The 22,652-nt window shown below is 42.5% G+C and overlaps 1 protein-coding gene across 2 annotated transcripts in view; it reads right to left on the reverse strand.

Moving 5' to 3' along the window:
* Positions 1 to 360: 360 nt before the first annotated feature.
* The window catches only part of LOC114050198 (protein cornichon homolog 3), a 176,841-nt gene continuing 154,549 nt past the window's right edge, over positions 361 to 22,652 (reverse strand). For both annotated transcript variants that reach the window (XM_027871835.1, XM_027871834.1), the window contains 3 exons: positions 6,410 to 6,522; positions 3,945 to 4,088; positions 361 to 707 (listed from right to left, as the gene is read on the reverse strand). In XM_027871835.1, the coding sequence (XP_027727636.1) occupies positions 680 to 707; positions 3,945 to 4,088; positions 6,410 to 6,522 (285 nt within the window). In that variant the 3' untranslated portion in view covers positions 361 to 679. The remainder of the gene's footprint in view (positions 708 to 3,944; positions 4,089 to 6,409; positions 6,523 to 22,652) is intronic.

Here is a 22,652-nt window from a genome sequence, read left to right on the forward strand (position 1 = left end):
TAGCAACATTCTGTCACCAATCAATTGGAACATGACAAAAAGAAACACAAACGAACACCCCCCAGAGAAAGACCCCACACACATGTCCCTAGCCAAGGGGGCACTGGGAGGGCTTGGAAGAGGCAAGGGGCTTCTCTGGTGTCATCCGTCCACACAGGCCACCTCCCTGGCTCAGAACTGCCGTACCCAGGCATTCAAATCCCTTTGCAGAGAGCCAGCCCAGCCTCCACTCGCAGAGTCCATCTGAACTGTTACCAGGAACCCAGTGTGAAAAGCGTCTGCAGGAGCTGCTCTACGGAGTACTCTCGGTAAGCGGCAATTCTCCCCCATGAGAGGTTTGGCTTTGAATCTCTCCCCCACCTCTCCCAGTCCTCAGGAGTGATATACAGCTCATGAGTGGGATTTGGAATGCCAAAGGCTGCCATGCACAGAGTAACAAGAGCCGATCGCTGTTCATTCAGCCCACGGGCTGCATTCTTTCAGCTCTGAAGCCAGTCATTCTGCCTACTGGGTCTCTCTCTCTTTTTCTTCTCCACACGCTCTACCAAGGGCCTCAGCTTCCAAATCCACCGCCTCCTCCAGGTCCTTACAATCCAATCTCCAGTGTCAATTGACTTCTTTCCTCAAGCCTCCGTCCTTTTTCCGGTGCCAGTCTCTGATGACGCGGGTTATCTTTCAGTTAAGAACTCACTAAAGTGTAGATCATGCTGCAATTAGAAAGAAATAGGTGACAGGCAGGAGCCAAGGGAACCATTCCATTCAGTGCCGGAGGCAGGAAGGACTTGTTCAAAAGAGAACCCCTCCCTTGCCCTCATTATTCCAGTCACCAGTGTTAGCTTTGGGTTAAGTTAATATGCACATTCTCTATTGGCCCATTCCCTTCTCCTCCTCTTGCCCATCTTTAACCAAATGTTTCTTAGGAAAGTATATTGTGTCCTTTGGGTAAAAAAGAAAGATGTGATGATTGCTAAGTGCCTCCTGTTATTCTCATTGTTACTATGTTTGTTACTTTTTGTTGTTGTTGTTACTCAAGATTCGGGTCACAGCTGGTGCTCAGGCCATGCGAGGGAGTATTGGAGTCTGCCAGCTGCCTCGGGCCACACCAGGGTCCCAGGGCTCTCAGATGACTCTCACCCTACTGTTGCCCATATAATGATTATTACCACGATTGTTACGGCTGATTGGTGAGCATAGGCCCCTCTGGACACCTGTACAAAATGGACATTTAATTGGACTATTCTTGGGGGCTCTTTGAGTCACTAACCATTGGGGTCTGTGTGTTAAATATGGATTAGGAACATGTGATCTAAGGCCTGGTCCCTGAGAATGGAAGAGGGGAAGTAGGGGGTGGAACATTTGGGTTCTGTGTAATTTCTTCAGGTAATTCCCCCGAGGTAGAGGAACAGCTTGTATCAAAGTGCATTAATTTTGTTTCTTGATTGGGCAGAAGGAGAAAACAATCATCTCTTCACAGAGTGGGGGTGGGGGAAATGGTAGCTGTTAACAAGCTCATCTGAAGAGTCTAGAAGAAAGAAGCCTATGATTCTCGAACCCATTCTGCTCTGAAGTCACAATGAGTAATACTGTCCTGATTAACTGCGGCTCTGTCTTCCAGCCTGGCACCTCTTGTTTCAAGAAGCTCGTTGCCAAAGTATAAGTAAGTAGGGGCAAGGGAGGAGGGAGGGAAGTTGCAATTGTGAGAAGTGACAGGATGTGACCAAAGACACAATCACTGGACAGCCTAGGTAGAGAGGCCAGCTCCCCTTATTCTCAGCTCTTTTCTCTAATTCCCCTTCCCACTTCAGGGATGACACCAATGAGGTTTCCTCTGCTGGAGTGAAAGGGTCTGGAGAGACAATGGGTCTACAGGCAAAGAATCCAAAGCCCTTATACTGGAAGGCCTAAGACTTGAATTCAAATTCCACTTCTGACACCTGTGTAACCTTGGACATATTATTCAACCTCCTTGAGCATCACTTTGCTCACCTGCAAATAAGACTAGATGATATCTGAGGTCCCTTCCAGTCCTCCAATTACAATTCTACGGGAACTATACTGGCCCAAGAAGCAAGAGACTTACGTTCAGAATCTAGCACAGATGACAAGACAATAGGCCAGACTCAATGAAATGTTAATTGGCCATAACTCCAGCTCTTATCGAGGATGGAAGAAGAGTCCTTGCAACTTAATATTTTTTTAAAATACAGAAACCATGAATTTAACAAAATGCCATTCCCAAATTACTCTGAACTAAAGGATTGGAGGATAATGAGTCAAAAGGAACGTCTAGAACACATTTGGTTACAGAACACTCTCGGTGACAAGCTGTTGTCAATACTGCCAACACCATCCCTTCCCATCACCCCAAACAAGCAACCGAAGAGACACATTTTTATCTGTCTATAAATTCATATGTCATCTTTCCCTGCAGTGTCTCAGTGCTCAGACATAGATATGTCAGTGGCACCAACATGAAGACCAGAGTCCTCTTTATCTTTCTCCTCTCCCTTTGTCTTTCCCTAGAGCCAGAATGAGGCAAAGTAAAGAAGAATTAAAACATAAACAATCAAGCCACTGAAAGGACCTGGGTTCAAATTCTTCCTTGGATGTTTATTACCTATGTGACCTTGGGCAAGTCATTTAACCTTCATTAGCCTCAGTTTTCTAGTAAAAGGAACTATTGGACAAGATGTCCTTTGAGATCCCTGCCAGCACTAAATTTCTGATCAACAAAGAGTCCATGGTCCAGAGCGAGGTTTAAGTCTTTTCTTGTTGACTACATAATATAGCTCTCCTCAGTCTGGGACCACTGCTACAGCAACTCCCTCTAGCCCTAGTATCACAATAGGGTTCTAATTTTTTAAATAATCTTAATATTTGAAGCTGGAATCAACCTTTGGGATAAGCCAGCCCTCTAAGATACGGGTAAATGACTTGATCAAGGACTCAAAGATAATAAGTAAAACTGGGTGATTCCCTCTATCACACGGCCAAACTCAGAATCATAGAAGCACAAGGTTGGAAAGGCCCTCAGAGACCAAGTCCAACTTATGCCTGAGCAAAGAGTTAATGCCTTAGCTATTCATGGCTCCATGCTGGTCAAATAGTTGCCCTCCAAAGTTTGTTCATCCCAGGGGCCCTAGAAGTTCTATTTTAGCTCAGAGTTATCTTATAACATACCCTAAGCGTACCCATAGGACCATCCCAGGCTAAGAAGAGCCACAGATTCAGGAGTTCTAGTTCATTCCACAACTGGGTTGCTGGCAGTGGTATGGGATGGGTATAGTCTGAACCATGTCAATTTTTAAAGTCTGGAGGACCACAGAAGAATGTTTTTGAGTCCCTTTTCAAATATATATTCTAGGAGACCTCTGGGAAGTCTAAGTTTGATATGGGCCCCAGGACCCTCCCCCATCTAGCTCAGAACTTTCAGGGAGATCACAGTGGAGAGAGGAATATAGAAGCATGTGACCCTATATCTGGAGCTGAAAAATCCCTCAGAGGGATTTTCTAGCTCAACTCCTTCAATTTATAGATGAGAAAACTGAAGCCCAGGGAGGCCAAGTGATTTGTCCAGGGTCACACAGTTAGTAAATGACAAAAGCAAGATTTGAATTCAGTGGGGACTTCCTACTGTACCATATTGCCTTTCTGCTGAAAGTTTTCTGAATGAAATCCAGAAGGGATTCTCTGACATATTCTCAACTTCGCGAGCTAGTCCCAGATCTTTAAGGTGGCCCTGAAGTCCTGACATCTTCCCATGTCCCGTGAGGGAGCTAGAATATGACCTCTAAACCCCCTTCTAGTTCTAACATCCTTTGATCCTATGACCACCCTTGCCTTCCTTAGTCAGTATCAATCAGGCCACCCTGGATTTCCACATAGAGGTTCTTCCATTTGCTATATAGACTCTGAGGGCTAGAGGAGAGAGAAGAGAAACTCACCAGTAAAGATAGTAGAAGAAGGAGAGGAGATAGAATGCCAGCTTACACCAGGCCTCCTTTTGACAGTAACTTAAGGTGTCTGCATTCATGACCACAGGAGGATCATAGGCTAGTTCAGAACTATCCGCAGGGCAATGGAAATACCTAAAGGGAAAGAAAACACCAATGAGGAATTGCCTGGTTACTTTCTACTTGCCAAATAACAGCCCCTAAATATCAAAATTCAGCAGCTTCATGGTGAGCAAACCTGTAACCTAAGTGGATTGGCCTTCCACATAGGGGATTTCACTGGAGATGTGGAGCAGAATTAAGATGGTGGAGTGAAAGGAAGCATTTTTGTCTCCATTCACCCAATACACCAACTCCACAACAGCCTAGAAAACAGCCAGGCTGAATTCTGATCAGGAAAGCCAAGAAAGGTCATGGTGCATCATTTTTCCAGCCCAGGGCAGCTTAGAGGGACAGACAGAGAAATCTGTGGACACTAGGGCAGGAACTGGCCAGGAGTGCATAAGCAGCTATAGCAGTGGCAACAGGGAACATTTCAACACTAAGGGATAGAAAGAAGGCCCTACCATAAAGGGATACTATAGTGATAGTGATAGGGAAGCTCAAGACAAAAGTACAGAAGATGAGATCTGAGATATAAAAAGCTCCCTACTCTACTTCCCTCACCAGTCCCTGCCTAGCCATCCAGTTGAAAAATATCTCCCCTGCCCAGTTGCCTTAATACCTAAAATTCCATTAGAGATTCTGTACCTTCTCATTGCTTTTTAAAATACAAGGACTCATGAAATGGCGGACATAGTTACCTTCATGTAAATCAGAGTATCAGACACTTTCCTCCCAGACAGGAGCCCCCAGAGTAACAAAAGTGCATTGTCTTGGTAGGATGGGGGTATCCAAAGAGGAACGGGGTGCTCTCCAACAGCACCTTTCTCCTGTGGCCTCAATTTCCTAACAGCATGGAATCTGAAACTAACATACATGATCTATTTTTTTTTATTACCTAAGTTTCTGTAATTTTCTAGGTTATAAGTCAGACTTAGAATTTAAAATGAAAAACTGTAGTGAAATGTAGAGCTTAGGACTAGGATAGGGGTGGGGAACCTGCAGCCTCGAGGTCACATGTGGCCTTCTAGGTCCCTGGGGGTGGCCCTTTTGACTGAGTTCAAGTTTTATAAAATAAATCCTTTTATTAAGGGGATTTATTCTGTGAAGCTTGGATTCAGTCAAAGGGCCACACTTGAGGATCTAGAGGACCACCTATGACCTTGAGGCAGCAGGTTCCCTACCCTTGGACTGGGAGAGAGGATCATGGACTGAGTTAATATTAGGAGTTAAGGGTTATAGTTAAAGAAGCTGTTGTTCACTCATGTCCCAATAATCATGACTTCATTTGGGGTTTCCTTGGCAAAGATACTGGAGTGGTTTGCCATTTCCTTTTCCAGCTCATTTTATAGATGAGGAAACTGAGGCAAATAGGAGTGACTTGCCCAGGGTCACAGCTAGTATCTGCAGCTGAATTTGAACTCAGGTCTTCCTGACTCCAGGTGGGGCCCTCTATCGACTGCATCACCTAGACGTCCTTAGTGGGGTTAGCCTTATGGATTAAGGTTATAGGCTATAGTTATGGATTTAGTTTAGAGTTTATATTAGGAATAAGGATTAGACTATGGGTTAGGAGTTAAGGTTATATTAAGGATAATATCCCAAGTTGGGGACTGGGTTAACATCAGGGATAAGGACTGGAGTTAGAGGTTAAAGTTAGGGTTGAAATTAATCTTGTTCCATTGTGATGGAACTCTAAACTTCCCAAATACGACTCCTTATCTGACCTGCCCACTTTGTAAACACAGGTGCTCCTCATTTTGAACAGCATTCATGGGAAGTTATATGTCTTCAAGTTTTTGTAAAGGGAATCACATTTTAAATGGATATGGAGCAGGTCTCACTATTTTTAAAAGCCGTATAGTAAATCATTTTACAATTAAAAATAACCACCTAACAACTACAAATCATCATCTTTTCATCTTAACCCAAATTTGTATAATCAAGTTTGCTCAAAGCGGGGCTCATCTGTAGAACTGAGGGCTTGAAATAAGCAAAGGCATTTTCACAAGAAAGAGGTAATGTGATGGAGGAACAGCCCTACAGAAGGTTCAGGGAGTTCTTGACTTGAAGTTGGGATGAAAATAAATAACAAGTAATTAACTCTCTTACGGTCTCTTTCTGCATCACATGCGATGGTTCAGGACTCTAGTTAGGACCAACCTACCCAGATGAAGAGTCCCCCTGGATGCCAGCAGAGAGAAGATCATGAGGGGGACTTGGGTGAGTATGCTGCTGGCAAGGGATGAAAGGAAGTTATCAGGCAGCTCCTGGCATTGGAGGATCTCTATCTCTGGCAGAGAGCTGGTGAAGAAGATGAAGGGGGCGGTGCATCAGATCAAAGGCGGTCTTACCTCCAAAAGTGATAGAAGAGTAGAGGAACATTCAGCCCTAGCGTCAGCCACTCCTGGGCACACAGGAACATGATACAGAAAAGGCTGTGAATTGAGTATTCTGGCAGCACCAGCTGAGGGAGAAGCAGAGATACCAGAGTAAAAGTTTAAGGATGGAACCTCCAACTCCTTTCCAGAGGCACAAAATATGAATACTGGAAAGAACTTGAGACAGCATCTACTGAAGGAATTCTTAACCTTTTTTTGTGCCATGGACCCCATCGGCAATCTGAAGTCTATGGACTAGGGGTGGGGAACCTGCAGCCTGGAGGCCACATGTGGCCCTCTAGGTCCTCAAGTGCGGCCCTTTGACTGAATCCAAAGGCCACAGGTTCCCCATCCCTGCTATGGACCCTTTCTCAGAATAATGCTTTTAAATGCACAAAATAAAATACGTAAGATTACAAAGGAAACTAGTTAGATTGAAATAAAGATATAATTTTTCCCATGCAAGTTCACAGCCCCAAGAATAATAGTAGCATTGATGTGATTATGGTTCCCAAGATGCAAAGCTGGATATGGAAGAATTGTGATGAGTTGTGATAAGCCTCAGATACAAAGTGCTATATGTGTGCTGGTCGCGCCGTGCACCCTCCTCCTATAAGGAGCAGGCTGCCAAGGTCATACTTACCAGTCTTCGGTGCCCACCCGGATAAACACAGAGACGAGCCGATCAGGAGGTGCAAACACTCGAGCTTTATTCAGAGGCCATCACAGCAAGGCCAAGCAGGAAAGCCAGGGCAAGAGAGCAGGAGCAAGAGAGAACGAGCTCCAACCCCTACCGCCCCTATATACCTTCCTAGCCCCTCCTCCTCAGCCCGCCTACTAGTCATTGATTGTAGGATCAGATACCGGAAGGGGATGTCTGGGGTTAGTGCTGCACCTAGGGAGAGGACGTGACGCAGGAGGCTAGGACCGGATACAGGAAGGAGACATCTGGGGTTAGCGCTGCACCTAGGGAGAGGACATGACAAAGGAAGCTCGTTCTCTGCTGTCCCACTCCCACGTGGCACAGCCCCCTGCCTCAGGAGCACATGCTCCGGTTACTTCCCCGTATCCAGTTCCTATCCCAGTTCACCACAACTCCACATGGCACAGCTCCCTGCCTCGGGAGCATGAGCTCCGGTTACCTCCTAATATCTTGTTCCTACCCCATCTTGTCACAATCTCCACGTGGCAGTAGCCAACATCAGACAATCCCTCACAATATGAATGTCAACTGATGCCATAAGTGCAAGGTTCTATTCCCACTGTGAACCATTTTGGGGGTATTTTGCTTCTCAGAGAGAAAAATCTTATCTCCCTGGCCATAGAGTACATCCTTAACCCCAGACAGCCAGACTGCAAGTATGTGTTCTGTGTCAAGAGTGAATGGATGTCTCAGAGTAAACCTACCCCTACCACTAGAAAACAACTAACAGCATAGGTGCAGTGACCAGCAAGGTTGAGACACTGACTCTACCTGACTAAGCTAACACACACACACACACACACACACACACACACACACACACACACACATACACGTCTACCAAGGAAGGTATCCAAGGCATGTTAGACCTACACATATAAGCAGATACAGACATTATACTTTTTATTTAAATGACACTGTCCTCCACACTCAAAAGAGTAACCAAGAATTAATCAAGGGCCCACCATTTCCATTGTCAAGCTTGGTGGATGAGTTGGGATGATCAGTACATTGCTTGGTAATGCAGGATTCCAATTTGCTCAGTAAATTCATCCTGGAAGAAGATTTACCCCTGTACCCTCATACTATTTTTGAACTGTCCCAGCAAGGTACAGAAGAAAGAACAATGGATTTGTAGTTAGCAGAACTGGGTTCAAATCCTGCGGCTAAAGCCTTCAATATGGAGTCAGGAAGCCCTGAGTGTGAATCCTGCCTCAGATACTTTCTAGCTGTATGATCTTTGAATAGTCATTTAATTTCTCCCAGACTCACTTTCTTTATCCATAAAATGGGGATCAAAGAGTATCTAGCTCACAGGATTGTTGTAAAAATCAAATTTGAGATAACATAAGTAAAGGACTTTACAAACTTTAAATATTTTTATATTTAAACTTTATAGCAATGAAAATATAATAAATACATAAAATAAAAACTTTATATAAATGCTAGCTATTATTATTACCAGCTACATGATCATGGTTGATCAATCAATCAACAAACATTTATTAAGTGCCTACTCTATGCCAGGCACCAGCCTAGACACTAGGAGTACAAAAACAGAAAGAAATAAAATAAAATAATTCCTACTTTCAAGAACCTTATATTCCATAAGGTGCTTCACAATTCTTAATATCAATTTTCTTATCTATAAAATGAAAGAGTTGGATTTGATATTCTACAATGTCTCTTTCAATTCCAAAAATTCTATTATCTTATAAAATAATTTGTACTCTGCAAAGAAGCTACCCTTAATGCCCTGGCCAAGTTTAGACAAGTCATGGTAGGTAGCTTTCTTGGTAAAAGCCTGGATGGTGTGGGCTCTGGCTCTGGTTTCTTGATAGCTTGCCACCTCAGGGAAAGAATTCTCCTCCTATGCACATACATCCACTTTTTTAATCATTGGTTTCAAGCATTAGCCACTTCTTCCAGGGTAATTAACATGTTTAGAGACAGCCGCCCCATGCCTGAATCATCTATTATAGCGCCATTGCCGTCTCCAGGTCTGATGACAAATCACTGTCTGATTATGGTTTGGATTTCAAGCCCCACTATTAATCACTGCTGCCTCTTCCCTTTTCGGGGTTTGATTCATTGTGGAAGCTGCAACCTTCCAAGCAGAGAGGATTCGTCATTGCCATACCTCTGGGAGAAATTGCTTAATGGAGTCAATCTGGCGTCTGAGATGCTCCAGCCTTTGTGGTAGGGGCAGTGTTCTGGTGGAAGTGGGGTAGAAAGTGAGAGATGTTTTACTTCCAGGGGTGAATTTGGCTGGGATGCTGAAATCCACCCTACCCCCACAGGGAACATAAACCACATGTACTTTTCTCACATTGGCATGAAGGAACCCAATTCAATGAGGAAAAAACAGGGCTCACCACATGCTCATACCATCTAAGGGAACATTATTCATCTTCCTTTCTCACACTCACCAGAAACAATAGACCTTCACAGCCGCTAGTATTCTCAGAGACACCAGTAACAAGACCAACCTTGGGCCAAAGAGTATTACTCAAATGCAATCTCAGACAAGCCACAGAGAGGTGGACAAACATGGCCAAGGCATTTAGAGAGTAATTCAATTCAAAGAGCATTTACTAGGTGTCTGCCTTGTGTCAAGTGCTGGTGATACAAAGGGAAAAAAATGGAAAAGTTCCTGTCTCCAACAAGCTTATGTTGTTAGAACTAGATGATGTAACATGTAAAATGTTGAAGAGTCCTAAAAATGCTAGCTTTTAGTATTACTATTATTATTATTTATAACATTCTACTAGGGGAGGTCTGTATATAGATAAGTAAAGACAGAATATCTGGAGCTGCTAGGTGGTGCAGTGGCCCTGAAGTCAGGAGGACCTGAGTTCAAATCCGCCCTCAGACCAAACATTTGACACTTACTAGTTGTGTGACCCTGGGTAAGTCACTTAACCCCAATTGCCAAAAAAAAAAAAAGAGAGAGAGAGAGTATTTGAGGAAGGGGGAAGGGTGGTAGCACCAACAACTGAGGGATGGGGAAGGATTCTGGTAGGTGGTGGCACATGGGCTAAACCCTGAAGGGAGCTAACTATACCAAGAGTCAGAACTGATCAGCAAAAGTGTTCTAGGCATGGAAAGCAGTGAAGAATGTAAACAAAACTTTCCTATGATATAAAAAGCCACAGAGCATAGGCTCTCAGACAGAGTTCGTGATTAGGTAGAGAATGGGTAACAGCTGTAGGAATAAAGGCAGAGTTGTGCTGGGACCAGCTCAAAATGGCTCAAGAGAGCCAATTGTTAAATTTTCAGTGTGAGCATTTCTGTCATGGAAATCAGCAAATGCTGCAAATCAGGGTTGGATTTATTATTTTGTTGATTGTCTAAGCTTAAGAAAGTGATTCAGAGTCTGGGTGAGGGGGGAGGGGAAGGAGGGAGGGAGAAAAAAATTTGGAACTCAAAATCTTATAAAAGTGAAAGTTGAAAACTATCTTTACATGTAATTGGAAAATACTATGAAGTGGAAAAAAAAATAAAAAGAGGAAAAAAAAAGAAAGTGATGGAGAAATATTAGTGCAGACTAAACTTAAAAGTGTATCCTACATTTTTTTTCAGTGAGATGGTTGTTAAACATTTACCAGAAGACCACTAAGTAATGGTATTATGGCAATCCTCTTCCAACAAATCCAAAAAGACTTTGTGGTAGAGATGAGAGGCACCCCGCTTCCACTGCCCACCTCCCAGACTTATGTTGTTCAGTCATTTCAGTCATGTCTGACACTTCATGACCCCTTTTGGGGTTTTCTTGGAAAAGATACTGGAGAGGTTTGCCATTTCCTTCTCCATCACAAACTTACAGAGGCCCAGAATTAGAAGTCGGACTTCTGCAGAGAAAGAAGTAAATGTCATGGAAACTCACCATACATAATGTTATACCTGTTAAATAAACAGATAGCAAAAATAGCTTTGAGGATGAAGGAGAAAGGAAGATTGCATGGTATAGGGGAAAGAGCACCGGACTCAGGATCAGGAGCACTGGATTCAAATCCAGACACTGATTATAACTAGTTGCTTGATCATGAGCAAGTAACAACTTCTCTAAGACTCACCTTCCTCACCTTTAAAACAGGGCTAGTAATTCTTGCATTATCTAACTCAGAGAGGTGCTGTAAAATAATTTAGCAAACCTTAAAAATGATAGATTAATATAAGTTGTCGCTATTTCATAGGCATGGTAGCACCTCACAGTTGGGGCAAGTTCAGTGCTCCTCTCACATGCAATAAACATGATGTTACCCAGGGCATAGAAGCCAGTAGAGAAGGTAAGCCTTCTCCTGGTAAATAGATGGAGGCCCCCTCTGATATGCCAAAGTGAACATTACGATGTGGCTGACTGCTGATGGTCTGTTTCAAGCCTAGGAACCAAACGACTACTTCCAGTTTGTTAAAGATTCCTTTCTCGGCTTATCTTCATGGGAACTGGTAGGACCCCCCAGATTCCAAAGTTGCTCATTCAGTCCTAAAGTAGACTGCCCAGGCAGGCTCTGGGCAACTACCTAGTGTGGGAGCATTTTCTTTTAAGGGGCAGTTAGGTGGCACAGTGGATGGCGCACCAGCCCTAGAATCAGGAGGGCCAGAGTTCAAATTTGGCCTCAGATAGCTGTGTGACCCTAGGCAAGTCACTTAACCCTGACTGCTCTTAAAAAAAAAAAAGAAAGAAAAGAAAAAAAACAAAGAAAAACCTCCTTTTTATTTTCTCTCAAAATATTAAGAAATATTATTTCTCTAGCCTAAAACCTTCCCCAGACTTTTCCCTTGGGAAAAACAGAACGAAGACCAGGGCCTTCTTTTAAAATGGAGCAAACTTAAGTTTTTGGCTAGATAGTATCTACTGTCTTTCTACCTTACCAGAAGTGATTACCATGACCTGCCTGGGGCTAGTGTTTTCTCTTTTGAAATTCAAGGTTAAGATATTGATCATAAGGAAGGAACTCTAAAAGGGAAGGGGTCCAGCTTGCATTTGGTGGTAAGTACTCTGTAATGTTAACTCAAAACTGTATTTTAATATAGTGTGATCTTTTTTTTTTTTAAGATTCCTATAAATGTTACCTGAAATTTTCTTGGAGCTGAGTCATGTCAGAAGACATGGCAAATATGCCAGTTTGGACATCTCTCCAAGCTAGAAATGGCTTGAAAGTATATTAAATAAAATTGTTTCTGGCACACTCGAGCCCAAATTGCAGCGTTCATTATTGGTAACTTTTTTTTTTCCTGTGACACCAGACAATCCAGATCCTCTGTAAGAGAAGCTGCTGGTCTGTGTTTGTTGAGATGAGAGAGGCAATCAGGGCCTGGCTTAAACTTGGTCGGATTGCTGTGGTAATGAAGCAGAAATCAAGTCTGGTCACAGACTCTATGATGAAATACGTGTCTGTTTGTATGTTTCTGAGCCTCCTCCTACCTGGGCTATGGAGAAACCATACTTGAGAAGGTATGCAGCTCCCTCATAGAAGGTGACCATGAGAGGTCACATAATCTAACTCTGCCTTCCACCTCCCAACCCCTACCTATCCTCCCCTCAAGAGCAGCCTCACCAACATCCACTCTAGTCAGAACAAGTTGGCATTCAGTCTCTGCTTAAATATCTCCAAGGACGGCAAACTCACTACCTCCAAAGGTGGCTCATTGATTCTGATTCGACACAGTCCAAAGTGTTCTTTATGTTAAGCCAAAACATCTTCCTCCTGCAAACTTTCACTCACTGGTCCCAGATCTTTCCTACACAGAATAAGCCAACCTCTCTTCTGTATGACCTAGAGAAATTATTGTGTACCCAACCCAAGTCTTCTCTTCTCCATATTAAAAAAACACTAAGTTCCTTCAACAGTAATCACCTCATCTCTTCAGGAAGCCCTGTCCCATCAGGGGGAAAAAAAAATGTCTTAGTATAAAGAATTAGGTTATTGAAACCATCAATGCAATTCATTCTGGTACTACATTGTGTGAGTAACCTATTCCCTTTATCCCATTTTCCCACCCCTAGCCACCTATCCAGCCCTTCACTGTGTAACTGGCACCTCACATCATACAGTATGATGCAGTGGGAAAGAACTGTGATTTGGAGTCAAAGACCCTGGGTTCAAGGCCCAGTTCTGCTAACTCACTTGTGCGTCTGTAGGCAAGTCACTTAACTTTGCTGGCCTCTGTAACATCATCTGTAAAATCATAGATTTGGACTAGAGAATCTCAAAGGTTCCTTCCAACACTAATTCTATTAAACTATCTGTGTTCAAGCCTAGACTATATAGCCACCTGTTGAGGATGCTGAAGTGAGGATTACTACAATGTATGGGAGGTTGGATGAGATGACCTCTAAAGGCAAGTCTAACTCTAAGATTCTAGCGCTATTCTGGAAGAGCAACTCCTATGCAGAACAGACAACATGTAGGGAAGCCAAATTGAAACACTCACTAATGGTGTCTCCAGCCCCCCTTAGCCATCCCTTATTGGTCTGAAAGCTATTCATTATTTTTTTAAAGGACAGATGCTATGGAATTTGCCACCCTCACTCACACCTGCATCAGCTTCCCTAAGAAAACTGGCCTTCAAGGACCCCTCCCCACTCCTTTCATCCTGAGGGCCCCAGGAGAGGGTTCTACTCAAGTCAATAGGAATCACAAAAGCATGAAAAACTGCAGGATTGGATCCATAATGAGGCAGCAATGAAGTCCACTGGGTTGCTTGCTCTCTCTGAACTGTCTTGGGAAGAGAACTGAACAATTCCAGAGTATTAAATGAACTGAGCAAGGAGCACAGAGCACATTGAAGAAGTTATTGCATCTGACCTTGTATTCGCTTTGTGTGAAAGGTGGATGAAGAATGAGGATCGTGGAATAGCCTAATAGTTTTTGAGCTCTCTCTCTCTCTCTCTCTCTCTCTCTTCTGTCTTCTCTGTGTGTGTGTCTTCTCTCTCTCCCTTTTATCTTTCTCTGTCTTCCCTTCTCTCTCCCTCCCTCCTTCCCTTTCTCTCTCTGTTTTCTCTCTCTCCCTTTTTCTTTCTGTCTTCTCTTTCTCCTCTCTCTCTGTCTTCTCTCTCTCTTCTGTTTCTTCTCTTTTTCTGTCTTTTCTGTCTTCTTTTCTCTTCTCTTTCTCCCTCCCTTTCTCTCTCTCCTCTCTCCCTCTCCCTTTTTCTCTGTGTGTCTTCTCTCTCTCTCTCTCTCCCTTCTGTGTCTCTCTGTGTCTCTGTCTCTTTGTCCCTGTCTCTCTTTCTCTCTCTGTCTCTCCCCCCACCCCCAATCAACTGGTCCCACAACTTCAACTATCACTTCCACGTAAATGTTCCCTAATTCTGACCTCTCTCAAGTTCCAAATCCACATTTCCAGCTTTTGTTGGACATTTCTACCTGGATGTCCTGCTGCTGCTTGATGTCAAAAACCAAATTCAGTTTCTTTTTCGCTAAAACCAGCTACTCCTCTAGACTTTCCGATCCCTATTCTCCCTACCACTATTGTCCAAGGTTCATTTGCTGCCCCCCCAATCACTACTAACCCCTTTCTCAGATACTGATATATCTAATCAGTGACCAAGACTTAAGGCAACATGGAGAACTGTAATGGACAGAGGGCTGGACTTAGGATGACTTAAATTCAAATCCTTCCTTCCTCTGATATTTACTAGCTGTGTAGCTGGTCATTTTTGGACATTTAATCTCTCTGAGCCTCAATTTCTTCATCTGTAAATGAGAGGATTAGACCAAATGGCCTCTAAGGTTTTTCAACTCTGAATCTATGATCCTATGAACCCATCTATTCTTCCTTCTGTAAGGAGAAGAAATTTTCTGTCAGAAGCCACCAGCTCATGCTTTTCCCTTCTAGCATTTCTAGGGCCTTGTCAAAGATTTAAGAAAATTTCTATGGCCTTGGTAGTTAGTAGAGGCTTGATGCCCAAAGCTGCTTTGGCAAATTCATTTTGCAGGGACATCATGCCAGAAAGAAGGCTGAAGATAGTAAAAAGAGGGAGGGGGCAGGTGTAACAGTACATAGGATAATCTCCCTGCTGTGACGGGGCTACCTTTCCCACACAGGGCTACAGAATGGTAGCAGTGATTGTGCCCTGTGTTTCTAGTGGTTCTTGAGGCAAGGTACAATGAGTTATCAGAATCACAGAATTCACCAGTTGGAAAGGACCTTATCAGACATCCAGTTCAATTCGTGCCTAAATGGAACCTACGCTATTATACGCCTGAAAAGTGGCCATCTAACCTTTGCCTGAAAACCTGCAAGGAAGGTGAATTAGAGGATTCATCTTCTGGGGCAACTCATTCCACTTTTTGGTAACTCTGATTGGTGAGATGTTTTTGGTGATATCCAGTCTAAATCTGCGTCTTTATAACTTTTATCCATTGCTCTTCATCCTGTCCCCTTGGAGTCAAATGTAACAAGTTCAATCCCTCTTCCAAATGGCCACATTTCAAATACTTAAAGATAACCATCATGCTTTCTCCCATATACTTTCACTCCTAGTCTTCTTTTCTCGAGGCTAAATATTCCCAGTTCCTTCAACTTATCTTCAGATGTCATGGATTTATCTGGATATTTCCAGCTTATCAACATCCTTCCTACAATGTGGCACCCATAACTCAATACCATATTACAGAAGTGCTTTGACCAGGGCCATCCCCTCTGTATTCCTGGAATGCCTCTCAATGCAACATTAGCTTTTTTTGTTTTTTTGGCTGCTTTATCATCTTTGCTAATTCATGCTGAGTTTTCAGTCCACTAAAACTCCCAGATGCTTCTTTCATTCTGTACTTGTGAAATTGCTTTTTTGAACCTAAGTGTATGATTTTGCATTTATCCCTCATGAATGTCCTCCTAATAGATCTGGCCCAATGTTCTAGTTTGTCAAACTCATTTTGGATTCTGCCGGTGTTAACCATACATCCCTGCTTTGTGTCATCTACACGTTTGAGAACCATAGCCATCTATGTATTTATCCACGTTATTGATTTTTTAAAAATTAAAAAAAAAATAGAACGAGACCAAACAGAGACCCTGGGATACTATCCTAAAAGCACATTCTTCCAAGGAGGATGTGCTTTCCCATGTTGGCAATAGAAGCAAAGGCCCCATAGGCCTCATGTATATATTCATTGCTAGCCTCAGAAAGGTTACTCGGTATACACCCTGAAGCACAAAAGAAATGAAAGGAATTCTTCTGCCATAACTCAGCCCATCCTAAGGGGTGCAGATCTTCTATTGAGAAAGTGATTCTTAAAAGTGTTCTATTAATCAATCAACAAATATTTAGTAAGTGACTTCTTCTCTGGCTAGAACTCATTATTGCATCATTCACCTTAAAACTATTTCATATGCGTTTGTTTCATCTCCTTACCCGGACAATAAGTTCCTAGAAGCCAGAGATCATGCGTTTTTTAACTTAAAATACTAATTGCTTCTTTTTTAAATTTCATTTTCTTTTGTCGGTTAACAAAAATCTATTTTTTCTCCCTCATACCCTCTTCATCCCTCTTTGAAAAAAAGAAAATCAAAACTCATAACAAATATGTGTGGTCAAGGAAAACATAAATTTCCCACATTGGTCAGATCTAAAAAATATGAGAATATATATTTTAACTTCTTTGTCATTTCCTTCAGTTCTTAATGCAGTACCCTACACATAGCAGACTTTCAACAAATATTTGGAGGAGGTGAGAAGAAGAAGGAGGGAGGGAGGAAAAAGGAAGGAAGGAAGGAAGGAAAGAAGGAAGGAAAAAAGAGAAAGAAAGAAAGAAAGAAAGAAAGAAAGGAAGAAAGAAAGAAAGAAAGAAAGAAAGAAAAGAAAGAAAGAAAGAAAGAAAGAAAGAAAGAAAGAAAGAAAGAAAGAAAGAAAGAAAGAAAGAAAGAAGGAAAGAGAAAGACTTAGGAATCAAGAAATCTGAGTTCTAGAAGTTATTTTACAAGTAACTAGCTCATGGTGCAGTGAGCAAAGCATTAGAAGTAGAGTCAAAGGATGCAGGATTTGAGGGCATGAGTCCCACCTCTGCTTTTTGCTAACTATCGCATCACCCCTCTGGGGCCCTCTTTCCTCTTCTATAAAATGAAACAATTGGACTAGATAATCGCAAAGGCTGCTGCCAGCTCTAAATTCTATGATCCTGCCTCTGTGACTTTGGGCAAATGACTTAAATTTCCTGAATCTTAATTCTCTCATTGGTAAAATGGACAGGGCAACACTAGCACAGACCGCCAGTGACGGTCACGTGACACGATGTATGAGAAAGCCTGGCAAGGACCCTCCTGGCTGCGCTGCAGCTTCCAGCTCTTTTTGCTCTCATTCTTAAGTGAGACCCAGAGCTGGCAGATAATGTGCCAAGTGTCACCCAAGGGGTCAGCGCCATGAATAGACTTAGATTACTAATTTCTAGTCCCTTTCTTCTGCCAGGCCTCCTACCTTTGTGGAATTTGAGCCCAGAACTCTTTAGCTTTCTACCTCCGAAACACAGTAAGAGAGAGTAGTAGTCTTTCTTTGCAGAAGCAATAATCTCAATTGCCTTCATCGTGACTTTGTGTAGAACTGTTGGAGGTGGAGCCAGTTACTGAGAAGAAAAACAGGGTCTTGCTGTCCCTAGCCTATACCCTCACTAAGCATGTCCCCAAAACAATAATCTTGTTCTGAAAGCCAGGGCAGGGAGGGAGACTAAATTCTTAGTAAAAACTCCTCTGTTTGGCATTTAAATTCTTTCACAACTTGACCCCCACCTCCCTTTCTACCCTTATTATACAATACTCCCCTTTACCATCCATCTAAACTTCATCTTGCTATTCCTTATATATGGCAATCCCATCTCCCATTTCAATGCCTTTGCACAGGTTGTCCTCCCCTGGAATGTACTATCCCCTCACCTCTCCCTCTTAGAATCATTAGTTTCCTTCAATGCTCAATTCAAATGCCACCTTCTACTGGATGAGGGCTTCCCTGATCTCCCCTCCTAGCTGCTGGTACCTCCCCCAGAATTACTTTGTGTTAATTTAGTACATGTTATGTGTATACATATGTATGCATATATGTATATATACACATACACACACAGAGCACTCTGTGTTCACACAAACACTTGGTCAATTCATATGGGGAGGGAGGGGTGCTCTGAGAACCAAAATTTTGAAGGTTAACAAGTATCTAATGAGGCTATTTTCTCTTTATTTTCTCTGGATAATACTCTGCCCAACATGCCATGACCTCAAAGACCTAAGCAATGGGAAATGGCCAGTCACATTTTTAACCTGGAGAAAACTGCTTTGGCCAGCATGATGGCCACTTTCAGGTATCTGACGGGCTGAGGAAAAAGGACTAGATTTGTTCTGCTTGACTCCAGAAAGCAGAACTAAGACCAATGGATAAAAATTGCCAAGAGACGGGATTTGAGATCATTTAAAAAAAATTTTTTAAATAATCAGAGCTACCCCCAAGGAGAATGGACTTCCTCAGGAGGTAGTGGGTTTCCTATCACTAGAGCTTTTCACTCAAAGAAAGGATGGCCACTTGGCCTCTGCCTCAAGGACAGGTTGGGCCCCTTTCCAACTCTGAGACTGATTCTGGCTCACTAGGAATGATGAAAGCATCAAGGGACCTGAGATTAGCCAGTTACCTCTGAAGTAATTTTAGCATCTCTGATTTAGCTCAATCAAAAACAAGTTTTACATACGAGCCTCTGACCTCCTCTGGCCTATGATTAACATGCGTAGGATTAATGCTGCCCACACCCAGCATGGAGTATAAAAATACCTAAGCTTCCGGGAAGCAGAGAACGAAGGGCTGGCATCAGTACCAGCTGGGGGTGGCACCTGCAAGCCTTCAGAACAAAAATATCTAAGCTTCCAGGAAGCAGTTTGGGTTCAGACAATTCTGTGACATTCTTTGCATTTTAGCTTCCAAATTCTGGTAGAACCCCTCAGTTCTAGACTCTAACAGAAACTGATTCACCCCCCTTGTGTCAACCCTGGGATATCAGTACCCCATGGTCACTCTGATAATAGCTTAGCCAGACCCTCAGATTACATCCACTTTCCTTCCATCTAGAGCCATATCACTCCAATAAAGATGATTTCCCCACAAGCCAAAGATTTCACTATTAAAGGCTGACAATAATAACAAAAACAATTCACATCTATAATATTTTAAGCTTTTCAAAACACTTTCTATATACAGTGACCCACGAGACTTTTGTAACATTCTGTTTTATCTCAAATAATCCTCAAAACCCTGTGAGAAATGCTATTGTTATCTCCATTTTACAGATGAGAAAACAGAGTCTGGAAGATGTTAAATGACTTGCCCAGGGTAACATATCTGATAAATATCTGAGGCAGGATTCGAACCCAGGTCTTCCTGACTCCAAGTCTAGCACTCTACCCACTATGCCTCTGCCTTACCAAAATATTTGTTAGAAGACTAGAGGAAGATCCTGTCTCCTCCCCCACCTCATAAAGTTACCTTGTATTTATTTTATCTCCACGTTGTATATGCTTGTGCATGTACCTGTTATTCCTCCCAAGAAAACTGAAGCTCTTTGAAGGCAGGTATTGTTTCATTAACCCCCTGTGATTTTGAATTCCCTAGCTGTATGGCCTTGGGCAAATCACTTAACTGCTGTCTGCCTCAGTTTCCCCAACTATAAAATGGGAATACTAATAGTATTTCTATCCCTAGATTGTTGTGAGGATCAAACGAGATATCTCTAAAGCTCATAGAACACTTTCCTGGAACATAGTAGGCACTTAATAAATGCTTGTTTTCTTTCATCCTTAAGTCAGCATAGCTACCCTTAGTAGGAAGAGGAGAGAAATTGCTTGTTATATCTTGCAAGGAGATGAAAAAGAAAAGCCATGCAAGCCCTCAAGAGCTGAGATCCCAGAAATAAGGGGCTAGTTTGCTTTTTTTTGGATAGGTCAAAAGGGGGTGTGGCTAATCCTCATTCAACCAGTCACTAGGAATTCATTACATCCCATCATTTGTTTTCATGCACTTCTGGGCCAATGCCCTTTAATCTCATCTGTTTGATTGTGGAATTTCTTCAATTTGGTCACCTGATCAATCAATGAATCAACCAGCATTTATTAAGCACCTGTCAAGTATCAGGCACAGTCTTAAGTATTGGGAATATTACCCTCTTCAGAAAGTAACATGGCTCACACCCTGCAACCTTACCAGGTTACATAAGAAACTTCTCAGTTGACCAGGAACTCCTTGTCCATCCCTTTACATTTGTAATTTTTGTCTACACATGTGCCAATGTGCATTTTTTCTCTCTTTATCTTCAAGCATTTCCTGCCAAAGAATATCAGTTGTAATTAGGCAGGTAAGAAACCATTTTCCATGTGGTTTCATGCCACTGATTGTCTACCACCATTTTTGGCAGTCAAACATTGATGGTAATAATTCCAAATATTTGTTTCCAACTTTCAAGTGAGGAATAGCATTTTTGCCTGAAATGCCTATCTTTATATTATATTTCTTTGTTGTTGTTTGTCCTTCATTTTTTGAAGAAAACCGGTGACATCACAATATTGGAGTTAGTGTGTTCTGCTGAGGTTGATCAGTCCAATATGAGTTCAGAAGGCACTACCATAGATCAGGCACAAGTGGTCCATTAGGATACTGAGAGAAGCAATGGCTCTGGATTTGCTCAGCTCATGTTTTCTTTGTGCTTCTACGATTCTGCTTTGCACCACTTTTGAGGTGGCACACCATGCTGGACAGCCCTGTGCCAGCATCTCCCACATCTCATAGTCAATATTAAAGTTTTTCAGAGATATCTTGAGAGTGTACTTATGCCACTTCTGATCACCTTGTGAGTGCTTACATTGTGCAAGTTCTTCATAAATAGTCTTTTGGGTAAGTGTGCATTTGGCATTTGAACTATGTGGCCAGCCCACTGGAGTTGCATTCTCTTCAATAGAGTTTGAATGCTTGGCAGTTGAGCTCTAGAGAGGACCTGAGTGTCAGCACCTTGCCTTGCCAGGTGATCCTCAGGATCTTCCTGAGACAATTCTAGTGAAAGAGGTTCAGTTTTCAGTGAATGATAGACTGTCCAGGTTTCACAGGCATACAACAATGTAGTCAGCACAACGGCTCTGTAGACCTTCAGTTTGGTAGGCAGTCAAATATCTCTTCTCTCCCACACTTTCTTTTGGAGCCTCCCAAACCATGAGCTAGCTCTGGCGATGAATGCGTCAACCTCATCCTCTATGTGGACAGCCCTGGAGAGTATACTGCCAAGGTTAGTGAATTTATCCACAGCATTTAAGCTGCCAGGAGCAAAAGAGAGGTTTGTACACATTTGTCAACCTGATCAACGACTTTGATACTGTCAGTCATAAGGGTCTATGGAAGGTCATAGCAAAATTGGCTTGCCCAGAGAAGTTCATCAGCATCATATGCCAGTTGCATGATGGCATGCTTCATGGGTGCTCGATGAAGGATGAGGCTGTCATGCTTTCCCAGTCACCAGTGGAGTGAAGCGGGGTGAAGCTTGCTCCCGTGCTCTTCAGCGTGATGTTTTCAGCAAAGTTGTCAGACACCTTCAACGAAGGTGAAAATGACATCAAGATCAGCTTCCACACTGATGGTTAACTATTTTACTTGAAAAGGCTGTAAGACAAGACCAAAGTGAAGGGAGAGTTGATGTGCTGACTTTTTGTCTTTTTGACTGCTTGAGCTAATTTTGGCCTGACAATCAACACCAAGAAAACAGAGGTCCTCCACCAGCCAGCACCACACCATCCATACATGTAACCATTGGTCACAGTAAATGCAGAAATCTTTATTTGTATACACATTATCTCCACCAACAGAATATAAGCTTCAGGAGGGTATAGACTGCTTTATTTTGGTTTTGTATCCCCAGTACTTAGCAAAATCCTTGTGCATAAGAGGTGACTGATAAATGTTTGTTGTTGAATTCTAATAGGTATCTGTGGGGAGGTTACTAAATAGTGGTAGCCTATAATCATGCAATATTGCATCACTCTGAATTAGTAATAATAGCTAGCATTTATATAATACTTTACAAATATCATATCATGTGATCCACACAATGACCTTAGGAGGTAGGTACTATTATTAGTCCCATTTATGGATGACAGAAGTTGTTAATTAATTTGCCCAGGGTCACACAGCTAGTTAAGTGTCTGAGGCTGGATTTCAACTCATCTTCCTGTCTTAAAGTCTAGTTCTCTATCCACCCAGCTGCTCTGATTTAGACAAAGAGAGGAAAGAAGAGAAAAAAAAAAACAATTTTGTCCACCCATTTTTTCTTATAGTTCAAGTGCCACCATCTACCTCAAGGCCTTTCTTGATACTCCCCACCCCTACACCCCAGTAGTTAGTGTTCTCTCCATTTTCAAGTTATTCTATTACTTTTGTATTTACTTATCTCCATACATATCGTATCCTTCTAGGAACATGTTAAATTCCTTAAGGGCAGAGACCGTTTGAATTTTGTGGTTGTATTTCTAGCACCTAATACAGTGCCTTGCACATAT

Source organism: Vombatus ursinus, unplaced genomic scaffold (assembly GCF_900497805.2).
Source record: "Vombatus ursinus unplaced genomic scaffold, bare-nosed wombat genome assembly UNPS02014798.1, whole genome shotgun sequence".
In the NCBI taxonomy this organism is placed as follows: Eukaryota; Metazoa; Chordata; class Mammalia; order Diprotodontia; family Vombatidae; genus Vombatus; species Vombatus ursinus.